The sequence below is a fragment of the Heloderma suspectum genome, chromosome 3, assembly GCF_057233095.1.
Source record: "Heloderma suspectum isolate Gila_16-S chromosome 3, 16-S_ref, whole genome shotgun sequence".
Taxonomy (NCBI): domain Eukaryota; kingdom Metazoa; phylum Chordata; class Lepidosauria; order Squamata; family Helodermatidae; genus Heloderma; species Heloderma suspectum.
In genome coordinates, this window is record NC_139460.1 from 30,447,065 (window position 1) to 30,474,561 (window position 27,497).

The following is a 27,497-nucleotide window of genomic DNA, read 5'->3' on the forward strand; positions in this document are numbered from 1 at the left end:
GGTCCTTGGTCATCTTATGTTCTTACTGTATTATATTATTTGGTTTCGGTTTTTGGTTTTAATTTTTGTGAACCTCCCAGAAAGCTTTGGCTATTGGGCGGTACAGAAATAAAATGAATAAACAAATAAATAAAATTGTAATCTTTCGGAAACTGGCATAACCCATCTAGGAAAAAAAAAAGGAAGACACTGACACCCTCACAACATGATCATTCAATTATTATTAAGCCAGAGAATCAAGATGGAGCTATCTGGTACAAGACACCACATTGCAGGAATCATTCCCCATATCCAGAGTTTGTGTATCACTAACATCAAGAACAATGTGGAGTGGCAAATGGGCTTACCTCGTAAGAGCTCATTTTCCAGCTGCTCATTCCACGTACATGTGCTGTCCTCCGTTGTCTCAGACTGGTTTGCATCAAAACCCTTATTCGTTGGTTCAGAGGGCAAACAGGAGTCGCACATTTCAGTCTGTTTTTTGGGGTGGGGGAAAACAAATAGGTTTTATTTTCTCAACACAGAAAACCCATCTCATTACTGTTCAATTTTTTTTTAAAGTTGCCTGTGTAAGCGAAGATATATTATTCTGAGAATATTAATAACAGTCTGGTTATAGAACTGATATTACTTTGCATTTCCCTAATTCTTTCAAAACTTGGTCCATTTTCATGTTTTCCATATAAATTGCTTGGATATATTATAATTTAGAACTAGTTCTAAAATCTGCAAATTTTAAAACCCTTGGGTATGACCCGAGGTTTAGCAGCATCTCAGAACGAAAATTAATATCCACCCTGAGCGCTAATGTTCTTGGAAGAAAAAAAAAAGTCATAAAAACCCATAGTTAATCAAAGGATTACTATTAAACCTGAAAAACAATTTTCTGAACAGCTGAATAAATGTGCATTGGCTGAATGGGAATACAGGATACCTTTCTTAGTTTGCTGCATGTATTCCTCCGTACTTCCTTTTAAAAAAGAAAAACGCAACCCCCCTAAAATGTCCTTCCTCATTTCCAATAAATAATTCAAAGAAAAGCTCTTGTTCCATAAAGGGAGACAATGCTAACTTTGGATTCAAGAGCAAACAGCATTCCATCAGTAGACTATGCTTAACTCCTTCTATGGACCTTACGGTAGAGGACATGAACACCTGTCCATTCCTCATCATTCCATTCCACCACCACCCCAGTATCAACATTTCATAGCTACTGGGTGTGCTCAGGACTCAATTGGCTGTTCTGGTGATTTCAGGATTATTTTAAAAAATATTTTTATGTACTTCTGCAAACCTTGGGGTTCCCCCAACCCTGCTGATACTATTAGTATATAGACTAGATAAACGAATCCAAAACATTTGATGCCTGGAGCACAGTCTTTCTCCGCATTAAAACTGCAAGGACACTTCACGTTTACACACAAAGAAGATACATCTACATCTTCTTGACTTGCTCCCAGAGCAATGGACAGATATCCTCCTTGCAACTGCAGGATAACTCCATTAATTAATGTTACGTTCCAGTGTCCTGCCCCTCCCCTTTGCTTAGTCAGCCAGAGCTCAGGGAGAAGGCTGCCTCTTCTGGGCAACAGTGATGCTTCCAGGATTCTCCAGTGCCTGTCAGCTGTACTGCAGGGAGACTCAGGGACCCCCTGAGTGTTCTTAGCATGATGTCACTGTCCATATGTTGGCAGAGAGATGAGGAGAAAATCTATGCTGCATGGTACACCCCCACTCTAATGGACATGGAGCAGCGGACATGTCCAACATGGTGGCTTACTTTTTCAAGGCACACTTCAGTCCCTGGCACATAATTTGGGAAAGCGCCGTGTCAGATTAAATGGCAGAACCAGCTGTGTCGATGATTTCCAAGAACTGTCCTGCAGTTCCTTTGAGGATGATGGGGATCTCAAGGAAGGAATGTGGCATGGCAAAGAATACAAGTAGGTCTCTTTCCTGATCCATAAGCACTAGCTAAAAGAATTAATCATCCCATTCAAGGCCATTGGGCTTGCATGTCCTCCATCTGTGACATAGCCACTGTAGTCACTGGCAGAGTCAGGAACTATTATGACTCTGGTAACGACAACAGTCAACAAAGACAACATCACACCCAGTGATGTGTGATGTAATGACAGCATTTGTGGCACAGTCAGCCACTACACAAAAAAACAGACACAGTGCCACATGTATAGGAGAGAGGGCAAGCCAGCTGCTCAAGGCCATCTCTTCCAAAGCCCATGTCCTGGTGAAGAGCTCCACTATTACCCACTCCATGTCCCAGGAGTGCAGAACCTCGGGTCCCAACCTGGTCCTTCAGGGATCCCCCAAAGGTGAAACACCCTTCCCCTGGCCCTGCCCCTGTTCTCTCAACATCAACTGGTTTCTTGGTTTTTGCAGTTTTCCCCCTATTCTAAAAGGCTGAAATGCCCCTCCAAAGGTTTAGGTACTGGCAGTAAGAGCTTCAAACTACAATACGCTACTATTTCGTTGTGTTTTGGCCCCACCCCTTTTCCTTTGGCCCCACCCACCACTGGAATACGGCCTTCAAGCGCTTCTCCAGAATGGAGTTCAAGCCTGAAAGAGGTTGTGAGCCCCTGCCATAACCTGACTACGGATGTACAGACTGTGCAAAATGCGCTCCATCTGTGTTTTGTGGATTGTCAGGGGCCTTTTGTTCTGTTGTCCACTCAAGAGATGGATGCAAGTATTTTTTTCATCATGTGGAAAAATACGCAAATAATTATGTAAGAGGTTGCATAAGAGTTTACATAATTTACCTCCGTAACATTTTGCATATTGTCCCCCATTCCATTCAACTTTTCCTCAGCAGAAACTTGCGTATTTCTCTACGAATAAATATGCGTAAATTTCGGGAAAGTAACAAACTCATCCAAAAGTCCACAGGCTCCATGCAGCCGGGGGGAGGGGGGGTTCATTCCATAGTGGATTCCACAGGTCGGATTCTTATAAATCTGAGCTCATTTTAGTCCGTCTCAAATTTCTCCAGCATCCCTAATCCCGATATCATTACAGTCTACATTTCCCCACCCCCACCAGTGACAGCTAGTGAGGTGGAGTGGAGGACAGGGAGAACTACAGCACAAGGACATCAGGATATGGGCTACATTTGTTCATTTTTTCTATCCATTTTATCCTGTTCATCCCCACAGGGTTCCCAGAGCAGTTAAACAAACAAACAAACAAACAGATTAAAACAACCATGAAATTACCCATACATTATATGATTATGAAAACAATCAGAACAGTAAAACCAAATATTAAAACCAGTGTGCCCATTTTTCCCTGGCGGGGGGGGAAATGTCTTCCCTGGGCATCAAAAGGAAGGTTGGCACCAGGCGAATATTCTAGAGAATGAGAGTTTAAATCCCCATTCAGCTGTGAAGCTCACTTGGTGACTCTAGATTTAAAATCTGTTTTAAAGAACAGATTAAAAATGTAATACATTAGGTTTGGCTCCCCATCAGCACCAGTCATGCAGCTCCCAGGTGCCTAGAGGCGATTCAGGTAGGTTTTAGGAGGCCTTAGGAGGGGCATTTCAACCTTTCAAGGAGGAGAAAAAAACTGCACAAAAGCTGGGAAACCACCAAACAATCAGTAGTCGGGGGGAAAGGGGCTGGGGCCAGGGTAAGGGGGCATAGCTGTCTGGGGAACTCCAGAGGCAGGCAGAATTTGGCTCCTAGTGGTGAGATTCTGTACCCCGATCTACAGGCTCCTCTCTCTCTCAGCTCTGGCACTGTTAGGAGATTTGAGCTCCGTGAATCCTTCCCTGTTGGGAGTGGTCTCTCGTGCATACACTAAAGAAATTTCAACAGGTTCAGAGTAAGGTCTGCCATGTAACCTGGTGTGCGCTGAAGGCATTGGGGCCCAGACAAGTGCAACTCTCTTTAAAAACAAGGAACATCTTGGATATTACATAGATTCCACTAGGCGAGGGAATGAGTGATAAATGACCAGTACTGGGTGTTCCAAATGCCCCCTGGTGGTGGTGGTGGTAATAATAATACTAATACTAATAATAGCAATAATAATAATAACAACATTTCTATACCACTCCATAGCTGATGCTCTCTGGGTGGTTTACAAAAGTTAAAACATTAAAATACAATATACAAAGTTTAAAAAACATTTACATAAAAACATATGGACAATGTATACGAAGAACAGCAGGGTAACAACATTGTCAAGAGACTCACCTTTGCCATTTTGTCCACTTTGGAAGATGGATGAGCCCCTGCAGCAAAGTGGTCACATCTGTAAAGGAGGAATTAAACGGTTGCTTTAAAGATGCACACAGTATAATTTTGCAAGGAATCAGCACTTGGCTATCTATCTATTATTGCATTTATATCCCACCTTTTTTCCTCTTGCAAGGAACCCAAGGCAGCTTACATTATCTTCCTCCTCTCCATTTTATCCTCACAACAACCCTGTGAGGTAGGTTGGGCTGAGAGTGTGTGACTGGCCCAAAGTCACCTAGTGAGCTTCCATGGCCAAGTGGGGACTTTTGGTATTTATGGTATTATTTGCCATAATACCCAGTATTAAGTATCCAGTATTCTATGAAGCTACTTGGATGGGGAAACAAAAAGAATTAGGCTGGTATCCTGTGCACATTTCACTGGAGTCAGCCCCGCTGTAAGCAATGGAACGTACTTTGGCGTAAGCTTACATAGTATTGGACCCCACATGTTTTAAGAGCTTCTGTCTCTCCCTTCCTATATATCTTGTAAATAAGGCTGTAATGTTATCCCACTGTTTGATCAGATTTCAATATTTCTGTGAAACGCAGTTCTAACTTCAGTTTGAAGTTTTCAGCCACCCTCAAGCCCTATTCAATTTCTGGGTATTCTCTAAATCAGGTATGGGGAAATCGTGGCTTTCCATTTGTTTTGGCCTACAATTCCCATCAGACCTAGCCAGTACAGGTATTGGTAAGGGATGGTGGGAATTGCAGGACAAAACCACTGGAGGGCCACTTGTTCCCACCACTGCTCTAAACCGAAGACACAGAATTCACAGTGGAGCCATTGCTACCAAATATGCTGGGCACTAATTCACACTCCAGCACCCATCTTTTTATTTGTATATCTACCCCCACAGATCACTTCTTCCACTACAACCACCCCCTCCATTTATCTTAACAAATATCTGACAGTGTTGGAGCTTTAATTTTTAAAAAATCATGTTTCTGTAATATTGTAAGCTGCCTTATAATGACAATGTGCCCTGAAAGGTGGGTTAAAAATCTTTAAAATACAGAAAGAAGTGAACTAAAGCTCAATCTAAACTGACTGCATATAAAATAGCATACTATTATTAGTAATATGACTAAAGTCATTATTCAGTGTGATTAATATAAAATAAAGCATGAGCTACATATTTGAAATATATTTATTTTATTATTCACATTTATTTATCATACTTCTGTACCACTTAATAAAATCTCTAAGTGGTTCACACTAAAATGCATACATAATACAATATAAAACAGTATCAAATAATTATCAAATATATTTAATTAATAATAATTAAAAACATTACAGCAAAACTAACAATAAAACAAAGCATATGTCCACTGAAGATGTCTCCAGTGGAAGGGCCTTCAGAACGTATATGGTGGCATCATTATAATTTCTCCATGTATATCTCAACTCAGCTCATCTAACATTCTATGTGGCTCCAAGGCCAACATGGAACTCTGTGCAAATAGGAAGCGTGTCATTTTCTTGAACACTGGGATAGCTCATCATGTGCAACGTGCACTTTTGTAAGTGATCCTGTGCATATGAAACCCTCATCCAGCAAATTGGATGGAGCAGGTGTACTTCAAATACAGGGGAGGGAGAAAGCTACAACTGGCAATTCCATAGCACATGTATCCCCATGGGTTACCCCAGAGTACTTGTCACGTGGCATTTGTGTGGTAGCGTGCATGTAGCCTTCTTATGCTCTCACAGTTCTTTGGATTAGGCCAATGTTCTTTGGATTAGGCCAATGTATTTAATATTTCTCTCTCTCTCCAAATGAGGGATTTGTGCAGGGAGAGAACAGTATCTTCATTCAAGAAGCTCAAGATATTGCACCCGCTGCGGTGTGTCATAAAATCGATTTTAATTAGTTCTTTAGATAATGGATTGTTTAACTAGTTTAAAGACGTCTTGAACCAGGGGAGGCCTAAACAACGTGTTGCTGAATGGCAGCACACCAGCCATGTAGGTTAAACCTCCTGCTTTTGCTCCCTCAAGCGAGTCTGCAAAAACAAGGATTGTCAAGTGGCTGGCCTTTGTCCAGCAAGAGAGCAACCCCCAAGATCAGCACAGCACAAAACAATCCGTAAGAGTGCGCAGAATCAGATGTATGTGAACTCAGCTCCTCTGAGTCTTTAGATTCAACGTGGAGAGCATTTAACATGTTTGATCCTCCTTCATCGTTAAACACTGCAGTTCTAAGCATGTTTACTCAGAAGTAAGTTTGACTAGACCTTACTCTCTAGTAAATGCGTTTAGGATTGCAGCAGTCTAAAGCTTGTACTTCTGTTTTTGTTTTTAAAGAGTTCTAAGTCTTCCTCCTAGCCTTTTGATTTATCTAGCTATATTTTCTAGCTGGCTTTCTAGTAACATTTAACTCTAACAGTGCAAGCCTATGCATGTCCAGCTGGAAGCAAATCCCACCAAATTCGCTGAGACTTACTTTGGAGCAGGCATGTTAGGATTACAGTGTTAGCCTCAGAATACATCCTGAGAGAGAGCAAAAAGGTAAAATGAGAGACTGAATGTATACGTGTAACCCCTATAGACTTAGATGGTTTAGTCCCCTGGAGTGGAGTCCTCACTCGGAAGGCTAAGAGAAGAAGCAACAGAGTCTGTTCTGCTGGGAAGCTGAATGCTAGAGAACTGATTTATGATTATGAGCTCTTATTACCTTGTATAAGGTAAACTGAACTGATATTTGTGTACAGCAGAATTGCAAGGGGAGGAGGCATCATTTTTGTATGTTTGATATTTTTTATAATTATGTTATTGCAGGGCGCATACCTTGAACTGCAATGTATAAGCTACTAATTGTGGATTGTCCTGTGGTCTAAAGTGAAGTATCCAGCATCTTGTGAAACCAAAGACACTTTGGGACTGGCTTACTGCAAAGTTGCAAGCCAGAACTTCATAATTTTGTTTGAAGTCAGAAGGACTAATTGTTGCATTTATTCGTATTGGGAAATTGCTGCATGTCTTGTATAATTTTTAATACTTCCTAAAGACGTGTTTGTTCAGTTATATCTTTGCAAGTTTTATTCTGGTTAAGCCCCATAGGACCCACGCAAGTAGAGGTTATAGATACACAACACTTAACATATGAAGGAATATATAATACAATCACCAAGTGGAGCCTGAAAACAAAATTTTGCAGTGTGGAGTGCTGCCTGTTCAAGATTCCAGCCAACCCATTCCATTCCCTGTCTCTCCCCCCCCCCCCCCTGCCCATGCACCCAGCCAGAATTCTGTGGCTACTGGGCAAACTCAGTCCTCACTGGGATGTTTTGGGAGTCCCCCCCACGTTTTTGTTTTTTGCTCTAAAGGTTGGGTTCACCAAGCCTGTTGACACCACCCTCTTGGCTATATAAGCAGCAATACCCACAGCCTGAACATTGGAAACAGAGGGAACTATAAACCGACCCCTCCAGGCTTGCTTTATGTCTGACATCTCCTTTTCTTTGCTTTTGTTCCTCTTCTTTTAAAAAGGGGACGTTACAAATAAATACTTAGGATACCATGAGTATTGTGATACCCTCCACCCCCACCCTCGCCCCAGAAGGGAGTCTGACCATCTAACATTTCTTGCTCTACAGTCTGGTTAAAAACAATAAATTCATATTTATATTCAATTTATTGTTGATTTTTCAATGAGAGACAAATGCTGTTCTTATACGTTGTAACAAAAGTATGGTCTCTTTTGTGCATTTTGTAAAAAAAGCATGATATATCTAAAGATATAACATTTGATGTAGCTTCCCCTAATACAACTCCTGCACTTACTTACAAATTCTCCTTGTGCTGAGGTCACAATAAGTGGCTTGGTGAGCTGCAAGTTGTAAGACCTGAACTCTGTTGATAGTCCTACTTACGGTTGCTTGTCAGAGGGTTGGATCCAGACTTAGTCATTCTTAAAGTAGACCCATTAGAATTAATGGAACATATAAGGAAGGCTGAGCGCAGAAGAACTGATGCTTTCAAATTGTGGTGCTGGAGAAGACTCTTACGAGTCCCCTGGACTGCAAGGAAGTCAGATCAGTCCATCCTAAAAGAAATCAACCCTGACTGCTCATTGGAAGGACAGATACTGAAGCAGAAGCTCAAATATTTTGGCCACCTAATGCGAAGAGAAAAGTCACTGGAAAAGACCCTGATGCTGGGAAAGATTGAAGGCAAAAGGAGAAGGGAATGGCAGAGGATGAGACAGCTAGATAGCATCACCGAAGCAATGAATATGGACTTGAGCACACTCCGGGAGAGAGCGGAGGACAGGAAGGCCTGGCGTGCTATGGTCCATGGGGTCACGAAGAGTCGGACACGACTTAACGACTGAACAACAACAACAAAGTCAGTCATGACAAGTTCCACTGACTTTGTGCGTCTACTCCAGTGGTAGTGAATGTGTGGCCTTCCAGGTGTGTTGAACTGCAACTTCCATCAGCCCTAGCCAACATACCCGGTGGTGTGGGATGATAGGAGTTGTAGTCCAACAACATCTAGAGGGCCACACGTTCCTCATCCCTGGTCTACCCGAAGTATGACTAAGTCTGGATCCAACCCAGAAATTGCACAGGTTTTCTCAGCATAAACACAAAGAGCTCTGCTAGATCAAGCCAGGGTTTCCACAGGGGCAAACCAGATGTCTCCAAAAACAGCCCATATACAGGGTGTGAAGGCGCAATTGCTCTCTTCAGCTGTTGCTTCCCAGATGGAGATGCTGTGATGGAGAAAGGTTCACCTGCTATATTTTTGCTCATCATGCAGCTGTTAAAGAACAGGAGACCCTATGAGCTCCTGAATTACTGACATTAAGACATTATTATAGGTCTAATACGTGCAAGCCATTTATGAAACTACAGATTTTAACTGAAAGGCTTACAGATTTAGCTAATCCAGGCAGAGGGCACAGATTTAAAATGTTTATATCCCAAATGGGACTAAACAAGTGCTGCATATCAATTAACTGCTTTGAGGGTCAGGATGGTAATGTCCAAATATAGCTAAGAATCCATTTGCCTCAAATATTGTTTCCAGTTGGAGTTGTTAACCTACTCAAGGAGGGTGAAATGGGGGCAACTCGTTAACAGGTTCAGTTAATTTCTCCCAACTTTAAAACTCATTCCTTACAATCCACAATGTGGATTGTTCATTTACCACATTTTTCAGAGCAACTGTCTGTCATTTACTAAAGGAGAGACACAGGATCATGACAAGCATCTGTATAGATATTGTTAGTATGGCATTACCAACGCACACCAATCATCAATTAAAAATTATGTGTTGGACTTTCCCAATTTCAAAATGCACCAAGGAACATGCTGAGGGTTGCACAGGGTTTTTCCCTGTGCCTTTATCAACTCCCCAACCAGCAGAAAAATCAGATGTTATATTTTCCCCTGACATGGAGTTGCAGTAATGGGGAGGGGAGAACATCACCTGTTCCATTTATGCCTGTCATATATCCGCTAAAGGCACTGGAGCTGTACTGGGGAGCAGGGGGTGGAATAGTAGCCACCTTAAAAAGACCAGAGCATTGGATAGGTGCTCCCTTTTCACAGAATGGTTTGATGAGTAATCTAATCTGATAACAAATGAAGCGAAATAAAAAGCATTGCTGAACTCGGCTGTAAGTAGGACAAGTCGGACTTCTAGGTGATTAAAAAAAAGATTCATAACGAGCCAAACTGCAACTCAGTCCAGTCCACAGCCTTTCTTGTTGTTTTCCTCTTGCCCCACTCCCCGAAGTTTAAAGGAATTTTGCTTACCACACCGTCACTCCTTGCTGGTAACAGTTTGGCCTGCCACAAACCAGGCTTCGTTTTCCTTACTTTCTGTTTTCTTTGCAACTTACTATCCTGTGTGTTCACTGTCGTTTGCAGTGTCCATTTTTAGAGCCTTTCTCCGCGTGCACGCACACCCCCTTCCCTGTCGCCCTTTGGTCCTCAGGACTCGCTTGTGTATTCAAGCGAGCTCACTTTATTATGCTCCAGCAGCAAGTATAAACTGGCTGGCTGGCATGCTTCAGGTGCCTGAATGAGCCTTCCCTCCCAGAGTGCTTTGTCATTTATTTGTAATGCGCTTGCAGGCAGGGAAGAACAAGTTGAGAGGTACAAGTGCCTGCACTTTTTTTGTTGCAACTGACAGGCGGCTTGAAAGATCTGGGCAGGATCTTTTTTCCTGCTCTGTGGCTTCATCTGGAGGGGCGGGGGAGCTCCTATTGGGTAGAAAAGGTGACACCTCTATTCTTGTGCTTTTCAGGGCCCTGCGATGGGCAGAAAGTCAAAAGGCAAAGCTTTTTTTGTCCCTGCCTCTCTCCTCCATGGCAGGGAAGGGTTCACCCGACCACTTCCTGCCTGTCACTTAGCAATTAAAGGCACAGGAGCTTTGCAACAACAGCAAAAAAGAAGCATTGGCAATCCAACTTGGATATTACAAGCATGGAAACAGGCCCACAGACCTTGAAACACTTTCATGGATTGCGTTTGCATGTAACACTATGCCATGGTTTAAGTTAACCATAGTTTGTTGCTTTAGTCGTGAATTGTCTTGCAGACAAGCAAACAAACCTTGGATTGTTTTCCCATTTCTGTTTTGTTTATATCTGGCCTATTTTGCCAGCCGACTGCAAGCTTCACTCTCCACATAGCTTGTTTTATGCACATGACCCAAGTGTGTTCTGGGGAGAAGTAACTGTCCCTCCTGAAGAAGGCCACATGCAAAGGAAGTCAGGGTACCTGTACCTTTTTGCAGTTCTGAAGGGGGAATTTCAGCACATGCTCCCTTCTGCATAAAAAGTTGCACCTGACAAAATTCCTTCTTCTACTATGAAATGGACCTTGAACCCTATCTTCATTTGTATCAGGCCTCCCTATTTCCTAAGAATGCTTCCTGCATTCCTAGGGATGTTTTACAGGACCAAATGGGATCTGTCAGGCACCCTGAGTTTGGAATGTTGGAATCCAAGGCTCAGGTGCCAGTTTTGCTACTCCCCGAGCTACTGTGACAGCTGGTTAAAAAGAAGAAACTGTAGTTACTTCTATTGCGCCAATAGCTGGAAGGCCACTCAGCAGATCCAGAAAGCCAGGTGACTTTCAGGCTCCAATATCATGCCACCCATCGCTCCTTCTAATAACAAACTCAGGTGGAAAGTGCAGACAGAAATTAAGTCAAAATGGGACCACTGAGAAACAAGGAGTAATCAGCATGCTCAGCTGAACCCTGAGATTTACAGAAGTGCAATAACTCTTTAAAAAAATCTTAAGGGGATCAAAACGACAACCCCCCCCCCTCCCCAATACAGACCAACGAATACTGACAAATGTTGAGCCACAGAATGTTGAATATCAGTTGGAAATGGGAAAAAAAAGAAAATTAGGTACGGTGATGGTGGAATGACTTGTTTGGAGGGAACAGCTAGCTGAAACCATAAACAGGAGCACTCCTATTAGGAGGAATAATACACTGGAATGTATCCTCCAGTTCTTCAGTCTGAAAAACTTGTTGTAAGGATTTGTCTCAGAGCCCCTCCTCAGATCTGGAACCTTTTTGGTGCATCCTTCCCACTTCCCAAGAACCTGGTTTCGCATATGCTATTTGAGCCCTACAAATCCTGGACCTCTGTTTATTAAATTTGTTATTTATTAAAAATATTTACATTCCACCTTTCCATTTTTAAAGAAATGTGAAAGGCACCTTACAATGTATTTTAAAAAACCTACCTCTGAACAAAATAGTAATAAATAACAGATGAAAAGCCAGGATCACAGCAAATAAACTATGGGGCTTGACAATACGGAAACCTCCCCACTGGATAAGCCATCCAGTTCCAAAAAAAATGTCAAACATGCTGAGCCACAATAGAAAATCACTGCAGCACTAAATTTCATATGTTGCTTGTGAAGTTGTCTGTTGTCTGTACATACAGAGGTTATGATGCCCTGGTACTTTTGTCTTTGTAACCAGAATGACTAAGTGCATAAACATTACACATGACCTACTTGCTTTTAATGAGATCGCATGCTGAGTCAGGTGCCCCCAGAAAAACTACCTCCACAGATCATATTATTTCATTGAAACTATCATGGGCCAGAAGCAGAATACAGAAGGAAGCAAAGCATCCCATGACAGAGGGGACTGTGATTTCGCAGGAAGGCAACAGCTGCAGCAGATTTGGCAATATGAAAGACATTGCCTGCTGAATTTCTGCCTCATGCAGCTGTTTTTAGAGGACTGGACTGGGAGTCAGGGGATCCAGGTTCTACTCCCTACTCGGCCATGAAGCTCACTGGGTGACTTTGGGCAAGTCACTGACTCCCCACCTAACCTACCTCACAGGGTTGTTGTGAGGATACAATGGAAGAGGACCATGTAAGCCTCCTTGGGTTCTCTGAAGGAAAAAAGGTGGGATATAAATGTAATAATAAATTAATTATACATTTAAAAAATTACTAACAGCCAAAGCCCTATGCATGTTTGCCCAGCATTAAGTCTCAGTCAGTTTGATGGCAGTTATTTTCAAGTAAGTGTGTACAGAATTTCAACCTAGGTAAGCAAAACCAGCTGCCACCCATCTTAAGATTTTTGGAATGGTTAGAGGATGCGACTTTGAGGTAGGTAAATTAAGCCTACAGTACAGAATATTTTTAAGCCTGCAGTCAGGCATTCTCATTTTCTAAGCTTTTACTCTTTCATACCACAGGACTGCTTCTCTACCAGTTTCCAAATCCTTTCTAAAAGGTGTCCTCCTAATGTATTCTTTTGAAGCACTAGAATACTCTCCTCTCCTCCTTTGTAAGAATCTGTAAATAATAAACACATCCACATTAGCTGTCTTGGCCAATTACAGATAGAAGGGTAAAATTATCCTGCAGGTGTCAGTTGTTCCACCTCCCCATTATGCTATTCTTCCCCACCCACCCTCTGAACATCCAGTTAGTTAGTATTTTTAAATTAAAAACCTGTTTACCAGGGAGCAAATGCTTAATTACCATGGAATCCAGGAATATCCTAGCTGCTGTTCTACTTCAGGGCATTCCATGTCATTACAGGCAATTTGTTTACCTTGCTTTATGAAGTTTGGTAGCTTGATATGGTTAAGGTTGCCAGCTGGCCAAAAAACAAAACTCAACGTGGCCTGTTCTTGTCCCTTTAACAGAGATTTGATATGTGGAAGTTGGCAAGTGAAACCTTCTCAGGACCAGAAGCTAAATGAGATCATCTGTTAACTGCAGCAGGTCAAGCTGCTGGTAAAATGTACAGCACTAAGAGCCAGTTTAAGAGTTGGCAAACTTTAGCTACAGAATGTGGGTTTCAAAGAACCACTGCGTTTACCAAGAACATATCAATACCTTCACAGGATAAACACTGCTTTAGATTGACAGTTTTGCTTAGCCTCTTACTTTCTAATGACTACCCATCCCTTCTCCGAGGACAAACCAGACATGTCACGTGACAATTAGAGGTCAGGATATCCTGTGGTTGTATGTACATGTATATCAGTTCAATTTAGATTGAAGCCACAGAACGGGGGGGAGAAGGAATGTAAACCTTTTTTGTGAACCGCCCAGAGAGCTTTGGCTATTGGGCGATATAGAAATGAAATAAATAAATAAATAAATAAATATTTTTAAAAAATAAACCTTTCCCCAGGCATCATTTCCCTGATCCGAATTTTCTTCTCTTTGCTCCAACGGGGGAAACTTACATTCTCCCTGCCACTCCAGTTCAAGAGCAGGCACCTAAAACTGGAGAAAGAGGATTTAGTAACACCTGAAGATGGGACTTTATTCTTTGAGGATACATTCCTTCCAACCACTGGTAATTCTAACCAATAAAGCTTCTACTGGCTTTTAAAAACCTGAATCTAATTTCCACATTTTCTAATATAAAATTGCCATGTTTCTCTTTACTGCTGTTTTCTTCCCAAGAAACCTGTGTGTTTCGCTTAAGGCTGGAGTCTGATCTGGGAATCTGCTGGATTTTATATTTTCAAAAATGGGGAATCTGCCATTGTTTGTTTCTTCATCTCAGCATGCCTAGGTGTAACTTGAAACCTGCATAACTCCTAGGAGAACCTAAACTAATAAAAGTCTCATTCTTCTTCCTACACTCCATTGTAAAAATGTTGCTTCACATCCAGCTTGATGAAGAATTCTGGAGAACTCAAAAGCTTGCTCACTGTTTTGTGACATTGTGGGTAATTCTAATAAAACTATTACCCTACTCTGAATTTTGGGTTTTTTTTCTTATGGACCAACACAGCTATCTTTGCTTCTTCCCACCCCATACCATTGCACGCATTGGGCAGAAATGTCAAAAACAAGAGCAAGTTTACTTCTTACAATGTGATATTATGCAAGTCTACTCAGAACTAAGTCCCACTGAATTCAATGGAGCCTACTCCCAGATAAATATGTATAAGTTTGCAGCCTTAGTGGGCAATTTGGCAGAACACTCATGCATATTTTCCATACTAGAACAGATAGTTCTTGGCCATGAGATGGTGCCTGTCTCTTTAAAAACTCCAGCAGCAGATGAAACTGCAACATGCCTTCTTCCATTCCTCTCTCACCTGTGTAGGGAACGGGTGGGGAATGTGTGCCCCTCAGATGGTATTGGACTTTGAACCCCATGATCACTGACCTGGCCATGCTGGAGCTGATGGGAGTCCAACAACATCTAGAGGGCCGTAGGTCCCCACACAAACACACGCACACCTGCTGTAAGGAAAAACTAAGCTCCTGTTTCCAGAAGCAGGAGGGAGGGGGTTGCCAACTGACCAGATGAAATCTGCCCTGGCCTGTCCTTCTGCCTTTAACTGCAGCTTGACCTGCAGCGGCCTTCCCCAAACTGGTGCTCTCCAGATGCATCAGACTACAAATCCCACCACGGTTTATCAATTGCCATGGTGGCTGGAGAAGATGGGAGTTTATTTATTTATTACATTTATATCCCACCTTTTTTTCTCCTTAAACTTGCTCAAGGTGGTATATAAAAACCTCCTCTCCATTTTATCCTCACAACAACCCTGTGAAGTAGGTTAGGCTGAGAGTCTGTGGCTGGCCCAAAGCCACCCAGTGAGCTTCCATGGCTGAGTGGAGACTAGAACCCGGATCTCCTGACTCCCAGACCAACACTCTAGTCACTACACCACATTGGCTCTAGTCCAACATATGTGGAGAGCATCCAGTTGGGGGAAGGCCGATCTGCAGAAATCAGCATGTTAAGCTTTTTACACCACAGAGATACCTGCTAATTTCTGCACATCAAGAGGCATAGCAACAGTGGCCTGCTGAAAAGTTGGCAATCCTGGACAGAAGAGGAGGTGTACCAAGGGCCCCAGAAAGCCAGCAGGATAAGACACACTGGCCCCAATTTCTACTTGTGCTTTTAAAGGGGCAGGAACAATTTCCTTGTTTGTTTTTAAACCTTTTATTTCACACAGATGATGAGACTGTCTTTCTGCCTGAAAATTTTTTTAGTCTCCAGTCTTTTGCAGGTATTCCCGGATTTTGGTTGCCAAATCTTTTTTCCTGGCAGGCTCCAATGCATGCCTTTTATTGCAATATGACATGCAGCCATTTGGCAGGTGAACCTCTTCCAGGTATGCAGTTGCTTCTGCAGAATTCTTTATCTGTCTGTAGCACAGCTGTTAAAGAACAAGAGCTCTGAGAGGGAGGGAGGGTGGGGGGAGCTGGAAACCCGACACCTGCCGATGCCTACCTGCATGTCTGACTCTGGGGCAGACTACAGCATTTCACCTGCTTCCTAAACGACTTCCAGCTAACAGGTGGCAGAGCGCTTGTGAATACTCAGTCTTCCTCTAAAACAAACTCCATGGAAAAGTCACCTTTCATGGTAGGTGGGGCCGTTTCAGCCAGGAGACACATAGTGTTAAGCAATTGGTTCAGCGACAGCATTGTTTGTTTATGCTTCACACGGTACTCTACACGCCTCTGCGGGATTCATCCCAAATGCCTTTCTTGTGCAGGCAAGCATGACCTCATCTGAGGCTCTGAGAAGGTGATAGGCAAGCAAATCCAGCCCACGCAGCATGAGGGGAAGCCCCGTTGGCTAGCATAACCCAATGCCTCCAGACACAATGGGAAAACATACACTGCATAGGGGAATGTGGGAAAGAGTGGGCAGAATCAAGCAGAAGATGCACTCGGAGCAAATCCACCAAAAACTATGCAAAAATTTAGCTGGGGTTTTTAAAAGCATTTTGAAGCTAAGAAGAGCCCCGCCAGATCAGAGCAAAGGCTTGTCTAATCCAGCCTCCTGTTCCCCACAGTAGCCACCCAGATGCATCTAAGAAGCCCACATGCACAGCTTGAAGCCAGGATTGTGGGAGCTGTAGTCCAGCACATCTGGAAGGCACCAGGTTGGAGAAGGCTGCAGTAAGCCCTGTCCTGTAGTTTGTCCTCCAGCAACTAGTATTCAGAGGCAAACTGCTTCTGAGCCTTGAGATTTCATTTAGCCATCACTGCTAATAGCCACCTTCCATGAATTTGTCTAATCTCCTTTCAAAGCTATTTAAACAAGTGGCCATCACCACATCCTGTGGCACTGAATTCAATAAGCTAATTATGTGTTGCGCAAAGAAGTACTTTCTCTTGTCTGCCCTGCATCTCCTGCCCATCAATTTCATTGGAAGACCCTAAATCCTAGTATTATGAGAGTCATCGCTATGGTAATGATGGTGACAACTTCTACCCCACTGTTCTGTTACAAAACATTAAAATACACAATAAAGCTACAAAACAATAATTCATAAAACAAATGGGACCTACAATGAAATGTTGCACAGCGGAGTGCTCCTGTTCAGGGTTCCTTCCCATCTGCCTGCCAGCCAGCCACGGCTTCCTCCATAATACTCCATTCTATTCCATTCACTCACAGCCAGTTTTCTGTTCCCCCCACAACAGTCACTCAGTATTCCATGCCCATGGAGTACACTCAGTCCTTATCAGACTTTTCGGTGGGGGATTTCCCCCCTAAAAATAAAATAAAATTCTACTTCTGCAAACTTTGGGGTTCCCCCAAGACTCTCAATACCTCCCTCCTGTGCGTGGGTGGTGCCACTTTGTCTACATAAGTAATTGCACTCGTAGCCTGGACATTGGAAATAGACAGAACGTGTCAGGGTGGAAACTGAGCCCATAGAGCCCCAGAGCAGTTTTGAGTCTGAGGAAGAACAGCAATCCGTGGGAGAGGAGCTCGCTCATCTCTCACAAGCACAGCAGCTGGCAGATTCCTCCTGCCAGCATTCCTGAGAGAGATAGTGACCCTGGCAGTGAGAGAGCGCTGGAGGGGGGCTTGCTGGATGCTCGGCACAGACGCAGGGAGCGGCGACAGATGGAGGGTGCCGAAAGGAGGTGCTCCGCTCGTTTGGCGCTAAAACAACGGTCGCATTTCAAGGACCCAAGGGTAAGAGGGAGGATCTCTCCATAGCCCATAAGTTCAGAGTCTTCCTGCAGTTCTTCTTCGAATGGGGACCAACTGCCTTACCTGGAGCTTAGGCTACTCTGCTGTCTACCCCAGTGCAGTTCCTTGCTTAGGCGCTAGTGATTAGTATCTGTAAGAGTCATAAAGTAATAAAGGAATAAAGCCTTGGAAAGAATCCTTGTCATCTGTGTCCTGAGTTGGCTATTGGAGGGGACTGTAAGAGGCAGCTAGGGCGCTCCTGACAGAATGATAGCAGCAATTAGATTTCATATCATTTAAAAGCAAAGCAAACATCAAAAACAGCAGATCATTGGACTTTAACATCATATTGAAATAAGAAAGTCTTCAGCGCAATATATAAAAGCAAACAAAAAGGGACCTACAGAGACAGCATTCCAACGGTTTGGCACCACCACTAAAAAGCACCTGCTTCTCGTATCCATCCATCTAACATCATGAGAGAAGTGGACAGAGGATCTGAGGCCTCCAGTCCAACAGCTAGAATATAAGAACATAAGAAGAGCCATGCTGGATCAGACAAAGGGTCTACTAGTTCACCATTATATTCACACAGTGGCCTACCAGTTCCATTGCATGGATGGAGTTGTGTGTACAGGGGGATTTCCCCAGTTTTTGAGCAGGGGAACACTCAGCATGCACAGTAGCAAATTCCTGTGTAAACATTGAGCATTTAATAGATGAAACACAAAGCTCAGGTTAGGGCTTTGGAATGCATAATAGATGCTATATGATTTTAATATTAATAAAAGCAATAACAGAAGGTTCCAAAGGCCAGCTTTCCTCACACCCGGCAATTAGCCAGTGGTTACATGTTCTACACTTGTCTAATCTAAATTTAGTCTCCTGGGACTCTGTGGCAGGCAGATTTGACAATACTGAATAGCTATGTCAAAGGGGGGGGGCGGTGGAAGGGGCTGTGGCTCAGTGGTAGAGCTCTTGCCTGCAGCTGTCCCCAGTTCAATCCCTGGCATCTCCAGGTATGGCTGGGAAAGACGTCTCCCGGAGAGTCACTGCCAGTCACTGTAGACCAGGACTGGGGAACCTCCAGGTGTTATTGGACTACAACTGCCACAATCCCTGACCATTGGCCATGCTGGCTGGAGCTGATTGGGGTTGTAGTCCAACATCTGGAGGGACACTGGTTCCTCACCCTGGTGTAGGCAATACTGAGCTCAATGAGCACATGGTTTGACGCAGTGGCTGGGTTCAGATGTAATGCTAAGCCATGGTGGGTACGTGGCCTGAGCTGCTCATGATGGGCTAGCATTTTCCTACCCATGATGGGTTAATTCCCCAGAAGAAGCCACCCTCAGAACCAATGCTCTGCAGTAAGGGTTATTTGACCTATGGCAGTTTAGTGTGTTGCCTGTTACGCCACTGTAGGTTTTGGAGATCGCCTACAGAGCTGCTCGGCAGGAGTGGCCAAAACAGCTGCTGCCTCTCTACTCTTCTCAAGCAATGTCTATTCCCATCACAAAGGAAGCTGGGATTCCTGCCTGGCTGGGCAGGAGGACTACAAGAGGAGGATGGGCGAGGGTGTGTGTGTGAAATAAACTACTCTGTGTAGCTTGTTTGCCTGATTGTCTGACAGGAGCACAGTACCCAGCACAGTTTGCCACCTGCCATGGGTTGGCGTTACGTGTGAAGAGGCTCAGTATAAGGCAGCTTCCATACTATGCCAGGCAGTATTATCATTATTTCTGCTGTTTCCACTGGAATAACTCAGAGGAAAAACAAAATACACACTAAGTAACCAGGTAGCTATAAGTTGCAACTAGTTGCTCTTCCTGGAGTACATATTTCCTGCATGCTCTCTCAACCTGTCAATGCCCCTTCAAATGTTACAGAAGAGATGCAGTCAACCGACAGTTAAGACATTTTCTACATTATTATTATTACTACTCAAGGCACCCAAGGCAGCTTATATGGTCCCCCTGCTCTCTGTTTTATCCTCACAACAACCCTGGGAGGTAGGTTAGGCTGCATAATGTGGCCTAGTGAGAAATCCTCGGAAGTAGGTGCAGGAGATAGAGAAATTGATTTCAGGACAAACCCGCGAAATTCGCCATGGAACGTAAACAGGGAAGATGCTTCTCGCTCACCGTGGAGAGTACCTCTGCTGCTTCTGCTGAGACTTTGAATGCTGCCTTTTGGATTTTCTGAAGGAGGAGAAGAGAGAAGCGAAAGGGGTTCGCAGCCCTTCCAGGATGGAAGGCAATGCATGCTTCTGAGCTTGTGGAAGCTGGGGCGTCGAAGATTTCGCATCTGTAGAATCTGAAAAGGAAAAGAAAAAAACAATGCTGGAAGACTTGTTTCCAGTTCCTTTGAAATGCAAATGCCCCAGTCTTAAATAGAAATACCTCTGCACACTCCCTGGACTCCTTGTTCCTGCAAAAAAGCTGCGGATAAAAATAACAACCAGCGGGCAAGGTGGTGGGGGGATGTGTGCAGTTATCTGTACTGGTCTGGACCTATGCACTCATTGCCTAACAAATGGCATCTTCAGCTTTGATAACATCAGTTATGTATTCAGACAAATGGTGGACTTCATCTAGACTGCCCCACGTCTCCTGTCTCCTCAACACACAGAGGGCCGTATCCAACAGGGTGCTTACTCCCCTGCCGATAGCTTGTGCCCTGCCAATTCTATTGCACAAGCAGCCCCCACAGTGTGCAACAGTGATTTAGTGCTTCTGGAGGGTAACCCCAAATAAGCGGAAATGCTCATTTCTGGAATGAGGCAGGTCAGCAGAGCTCACGTAAGGGAGCTCCGCCGACCTGTCCCAATCCAGAAACAAGCATTTCCGCTCATGTTGGGGCTTCCTTTAGGAAGTGCTAAATCTCTGTTGTGTCAGTAGTGTGTCCCGCTTGTGCAATGGAATCAGCAGGAGCCAGTGCTTGCAGAAAGGAACTGGCAGGGGAGTACAAGGGACACCTTCGGTTCCTTGCAAGAAGTAAAAAGGTGGGATATGAACGTCATCATCACCACCACCACCAGCACAGGGGCTCTGGGTGCACATGAGAACACTTGCTCAAAGCCCTGTATTGGACATATTTCTATTTATAGCTACATTTTTGTTTTGCAGTCTTTATCAGGACTGCTGGGAGAGAAAGCTCTCTACTCCCTCTCCCAGCAATCCTCATATACATCACTCTTTCCCCCTTGCTGCTAGCAGCGAGGAAAGAGTGATCTGTATCAGGATCTCTGGTATGTGCGCGCACGTGTGTGTCTGTGTGTGCGTGTGTGTGTGTGCAGCCCCCAACCCAGCATCATGTGTGGCCCTTAGGGCCGAAACAATTGTGCACCACTGTTGTAGGTGGCTGTACAGGGTTGTGCTGTACGTCCCACTGAAAACAATGAGATTTAATTAAGTTAGTCCTGACCAACCTCGTTCCATTGGTTTTCAGTGGGACTGAGGCTGCAATCCTATGGATGCTGTTTACCTGGGAGTAGGTGCCATTCAACTCAGCAGTACACACTTCTGAAGAAGCACATGTAATATCAGCCTGGACATCCTGACTAAAGCTGGATCAGGGTCATTGTTGCTATCTATCTAGTGCCTTTTGGAAAAACAGGGACAATAAGAAGGTGGAAGTCAAATAAATCCAGTGGAAGTTTTACCAGACTTCAGTTGCATGTGGTTGCATAGGTGTCAATACCATGTGCCCATGGAATGGAAGAATGTGGGTAGCACAGCAAAGGCAAGTTAGGAAATTGCTCAAACCAACACTGTGCTGAGAGAAATTCTTCCTACGTTTATATTAGTGTCAAGCAAATCAGTAGATGGGCTCAATCTTCCTGTCCCAATATTCTGAGTACATTGTCACTTGCACACTTTCTGAGTCTGTCTAATCTGTCAGGGTTCCATTCATCCATTTCATTTATCTAAATTGAGTTCCTGTCCCCTGACGAGCAGAGGGAAGAGGTGCATTGTTTTATCTGCAATCTGTTTTATCTAAACTGCTTTTGCGTCTCTCATCTCCTGCAAAAAGACTACAGAATTTGAGTACAATATGTCAATGACTACATTTTCCCTGTGATATGTTTATCTTTTTTTCTCTCCGTACAAAGTGCTTAAATGCTCTTCATATTATAAAGCCCAATACTGTAGCAATCTCACTGTCTCCAAAGCATGAGGAAAAAGCAAAGCTAAGTAGCAAAATTGTCTTTTAATATACTTTCCTTTGTTGGAACATTATTTCTCAACTGAAAATCTGATGACCTTTTTTCTTCTTTAACACTGGAATATTAAAAAAAAGAAAAGAAAGAAACTAAGATTTTTCTTTCTCCCATTTTTGAAGCTGGAAGTGGCATTGTTTTGATGACTGCAGATAAACTAGTAGCAACTCACCATTTTCTGTGGCTTTTCTCAGCCTGTGAGCTAGTGGTTGTTTCAGCATCCTGCCGACATCAGCATCATTCTGAAATTTTCTCTTCTGTATTTCTTCAAACCATTCTCCTGTCACTCCTGGAAGCCCCGTAGCATCTTCTTTTTTCTTGTGAAGTTTGCTAAAAAGAGAACACAAAGGACATTAACAGTGCAATCCTATACCAGTCTACTTAGTGCAATGGGGCTTCAATCGTATACCCAGGTAAGTGTTTCAACACTTGGAAGAAACTGATTATCTAGACCCATTTCAGTCGGGCTTCAGGCTTGGGCATGGGACAGAAACGGCCTTGGTCGCCTTGGCAGATGATATGAGGAGGACTCTGGATAGGGGTGAATGCTCCTTCCTTGTTCTCCTCGACCTCTCAGCGGCTTTTGATACCGTTGACCACGGTATCCTCCTGGACTGCCTGGAGGGGTTGGGCATTGGAGACACCGTATTGCGGTGGTTCCGGTCCTTCCTCTCCGGCAGGTACCAGAGGGTAGCACTGGGAGAGGAGGTTTCGGACCCGTGGCCACTCACTTGTGGGGTGCCACAGGGTTCCATCCTCTCCCCGATGCTATTTAACATCTATGTGAAGCCGCTGGGGGCTATCATCAGGAGGTTTGGGATGCAGTGTCATCAATATGCGGATGACACGCAGCTCTACCTCTCATTCAAATCTTCACCAAGGTTGGCCGTAGAATCCCTGTCCAAATGTCTGGAGACGGTGAGTGGCTGGATGGGGAGGAATAGGCTAAAGCTGAACCCTGACAAGACCAAGGTACTTTTGGTGGGAGACAAGAGGAGGCTAGGGGATGTTGACCTGGTGTTGAATGGGGTACGGCTACCCTTGAAAGACCAGGTCCGCAGCCTGGGGGTCATTTTGGACTCCCAGCTGTCCATGGAGCCTCAGGTGTCAGCTGTGAGCCGGACAGCGCTGTATCAACTCCATCTGATACGGCGGCTGCGCCCCTTCCTTCCCGACCATCTGCTCCCATCGGTAGTACATGCCCTGGTCTCCTCTCGTTTAGACTACTGTAATGCGCTCTACATGGGGTTACCTTTGAAGACGGTTCGGAAGCTGCAGCTGGTACAGAATGTGGCGGCTCGCCTGATTAAAGGCAGCCGCCGGCGAGATCACATCACTCCGGTGCTGAAGGAGTTGCACTGGTTACCAGTTGTTTTCCGGGCCAAATTCAAGGTGTTGGTTTTGACCTTTAAAACCCTATATGGTTCCGGCCCAGCCTATCTTAAGGAGCGCCTCCAGCAGCACCAGACAGGCCGCTTAACAAGATCAGCCTCGGATGGCCTTCTCTCTGTCCCATCAGCCAGGACAGCTAGACTGGTGGGGACAAGGGAGAGGGCCTTTTCTGTAGTGGCCCCCACTCCCTCCCTAGGGAACTCCGTCATGCCCCCTCTTTAATGAGCTTCCGTCGTGCATTAAAAACGTGGCTGTTCAGGCAGGCATTTGGGGTGGGTTAGGGTATTTTAGAAAATGTTTTTATTGTAGAATTTTATTGTTTTATTGTATGTTGTACATCGCCCAGAGTGGCTGGGTGACCAGCCAGATGGGCGATTAATAAATTAAATAATAAATAAAATTAAATAATAAAAACAGCTTTTTTTTTAATGCTCTCAGGTATGTCCACAAAGTAGTGGTCGTCCTCACAAATAGGAATCCCACAAATGTCTTCAATCTAAACAACTATGAAAAAAGTATTTATGCTACTATACTAAACACATATAGGCCTGGTTTGGACATAACACTACACCATGGTTGAAAGGATATGCCTGTTCAAACCTTGGTCTTGAGTGTGCTTCCTTCCTCCACCAATATACACTAGAGGAGCAGATTGGAAGCATCTGATTCTAGGTTTAAACTAACCATGGTTTGTCATTATATCCAACAAGAACAAATTGGTTAGTTTAAATTATGGTTTACTGAAGAAAGCCAAGATCAACCTGTGATTTCTGATCATGGCTTGTTCCAACAAACCATAGTGTAAATTAACTGCAGTTCCTGCTCCAGTCATAACAACAGCCTGTGGTTAGTTTAAATCAGGAAGTAGATGCTTCCAGTCACCCCTTCTGGCATGTGCTGAAGGAAGAGGAGGAGAACTCAAGGCACAGGCTTGGGCAGGCTCATTTGCGTAACACTAAACTATGGTTAAGCATTATGACCATATAATTGTATGGATTAGGTTGCAAGTGAAATACAGCTGGCAGACACTGCCAGTTCCAGGTTGGGTGGGTAGCGGCTGGGAAAGATACTGCCAGTGAGCCCTCTTCCTTAGCGCCTTCTTCTCACCACTGTTGCCACTATTCATTCACTTTCCTCTCCTTCTGGTATCAATCCTTACCACCTCCCAGAAGGAGAGGACAAGCCATGTGGAGGTTACTTCTCCTCGTTCCTCTCATTGCTTGATCACTCAGGGAGGGCAGGAAAACAGGAAGAAACAGCAGGGCTAGGAGGCTCCAATGGGAGAGAGTGGACCAAAGAGAGAGCAAGAGCGCGAACACAGGATTTATTTATAAAAACTCCATCAATTGTACAGATGCCTGAGTCTTTTCAAACAACTGTTCTTCTTCAGAGAGCATAAACACAACTGTTCGATGATAGTAGGTTTTCTTACACTGAAGACTAGAAAATATTATTGCCGCGAAGAACAATTGTTTAAAATTCATCACGCAGCTATAAAATTGCTGGGAGTTTCTTTTAATACATAAGAACATAAGAATATGGGTGTCTCTATGTGAGTAATTTATTGCACACTCATGACTGGCCACTCCTGGATTTTTGCAGGTCCTTTACATGACTTCATCAGCCTTCAGGATGCCTTGCACACATTTTCTCCTTTATCATGCTTTCGAAAAGGCCAGAGATAAACTAGTAATAAAAGTTAATGGCGCCATATCAGCCATATGTAATGCCAGCTTAGCGCCATGAACTTGCCGAGGAAGGACTTTCCTCAGTTCAAGCCACGTGTCTTTCGAGTGCCAACTGGAGGGAGAAGAGAGTAAAATGGCTCCCTGCAACAAAGCGAGACAAATCTGATCCCCCACTCCACCAAGCTCAAAATCAATGTCCTCTCTGGATTCCGAGCCCCCCATTAAGTTCAATGGGGCTTACTCCCACGTAAGTGTGCCTAGGGCTGTGAGGAAACAGTACAAGTTAAGCCATGAAAGCAAGACTCTCCCACCCACCCTGCTCCTTTGCACACATGCCAGGGAGGGAGGGAAGTGCTTCCTCTACGCACACCACATGTCTGCTGTGTATCCCACATCCTAATCCCACAAAGAAAGTGAAAGCAGAAAGCCCTGGAAAGGATGCAGGTTTTTTGCTTAATGTAGGACACTTTAAAAGAACGTAAGAAGAGCCCTGCTGGATCAGACCTAGGGTCCATCTAGTCTAGCATTCTGTTCACACAGTGACCAGCCAGCTGTCTGCTGGAAACCCACACGCAGGACATGAATGGAACAGTGCCCTCCCACCCATGTTCCCCAGCAACTGGTGTACATAGGCATACTGCCTCTGATACCGGAGGTAGCATATAGCCATCAGGACTAGTAGCCATTGATGCATAAACCCAGCACCTTTCTCACGCTTTTTTGCTATATTGGTGCTGTCCCCCCATTCTTTCTTTTATAGGCAGTGGACCCCCAACTGGGACATATGCCTTGGCAGATGCCCAATGATGCTGACTCCTAAAAGTTGCCCTGCCAGTGGAGGGGGGTTCAGGAGCCTCCCATCCGCCAGCAGCTTCTCCACTTTAAATCACTCCCTCATCCACCCACACTTCATATGAACTTGGGAAACCATTTTCCAACACTGCCACCATCACACGTAGTTATCCCTGTGCTCTCTGGGACAAAGAAGGAGAAACAACTCTTAGATGTCAAATAGCCCTTTGAATCGGAGAATGAACTGTTATAGTAGAAGCCAACAAGACAGGGATTTTATCCCAAAGCTGTTTTGTTGGGAGTCCTGAAAGCAAGAAGCTATTGACAAAGAAGATGTTGTCCAGTTCACATGACCAGTATGTTTACTGAATCTGCAAGAGGGGAGAGCAGGACTGTGGCAGCAGCCCTGGCCCCAGGATCTACAGACATTGAGTAGACTGCCAGAATAGACTCCCCCTTGTGCACAAATCTTTAGGAGCATGTATGCACAACTGGAGACCCTGCAAAAAGTACAGAGGAGTCTAAAGGTGTTGAGTTTACATGCACAGAGGATCTGACAGTCTACTTAATGCATGTACGTAGGCAGGCAGGGGCCAGGCCTTGCTGCTACAATCCTGCTACTGTCCCCCGGGCCCACCCCATGCCATTCAGTAAAAACATGCCTATAGCCCACATGAAGGGAACTTTGGAGCCTATACAGATTACCATTTGACTGCACATCTGCACCCCAATGTGGATACAATCTCTCTTCTTGTTTGTTGTTGTACAGAATGGTACAGGTGATCAAGCTACGCTGGGAGTGTTTGGCCACCTGCATCAGCTCACTTGGATCTCCCAGCCTAGTTAGAACAGTTTATTAGTTTCATCTGTAATTCTTTGCTAAACATTATTTAGCTAACAAACCTATTTGCAGATCCTCATACCTTATCTGAGTACGCCTCCAAGAAGGCACGCACGTGTATAAAATATAATCAATGTACCGCACACCCCCTAGAGGCCGAAAGAGAAAGGGCACCATTTCAGATAAATTACATCACCTTTTCAGCATTTCTAAGATCATATTATTCTTAACCCCAACACCCGACCCAATGCGTTACAGTAAGGTTGGGTGTGCTAAATGACAGAGCTGAGAATGGAAGAGATGGGTCAGATCTCAGGTCAAGAAAACCTGATTGCTGGGAAATCAGGTTACTGGACAAAGAATAGATACTTAATTGATTCTGATGGTGTGACAGAGAAGATGTATATTAAAAATCATGCAAAAAGCCAACACAAAGCCCTTTAAAGGTATAAATACCATTATTGGGGGAATAAACCAGACATATCATTGTAAATAGGGCAGTCAACTCGTTAACATATATTTAGTTTAATTAAAGGGCAAATGATTACTCAGTTATGTTTAAGTACATTTGGATAGCACCAAAACTTCAATATGTGTATCTTTTTGGAGATTGTTGTTGTTGTTCAGTCGTTCAGTCGTGTCCGACTCTTCATGACCCCATGGACCATAGCACGCCAGGCCTTCCTGTCCTGCGCTCTCTCCTGGAGCGTGATCATATTCATTGCATCAGTGATGCTATCTAGCCATCTCATCCTCTGCCGTCCCCTTCTCCTTTTCCCTTCAGTCTTTCCCAGCATCAGGGTCTTTTCCAGGGAGTTTTCTCTTCACATTACGTGGCCGAAATATTGGAGCTTCAGCTTCAGTAT

The 27,497-nt window shown here is 44.1% G+C and overlaps 1 protein-coding gene across 2 annotated transcripts in view; it reads right to left on the reverse strand.

Annotated features, from left to right (window-relative positions):
• The window catches only part of EXPH5 (exophilin 5), a 71,642-nt gene that overhangs the window by 15,276 nt on the left and 28,869 nt on the right, over positions 1-27,497 (reverse strand). The window contains exons 2-5 of one of the 2 annotated variants that reach the window (XM_084842724.1): positions 22,091-22,248; positions 19,841-20,012; positions 4,218-4,275; positions 348-474 (exon numbers count right to left, since the gene is read on the reverse strand). In XM_084842724.1, the coding sequence (XP_084698850.1) occupies positions 348-474; positions 4,218-4,275; positions 19,841-20,012; positions 22,091-22,248 (515 nt within the window). Of the gene's footprint in view, positions 1-347; positions 475-4,217; positions 4,276-10,036; positions 10,266-19,840; positions 20,013-22,090; positions 22,249-27,497 lie in introns of those variants that run through there. The other variant, XM_084842725.1, reaches the window with a different exon arrangement.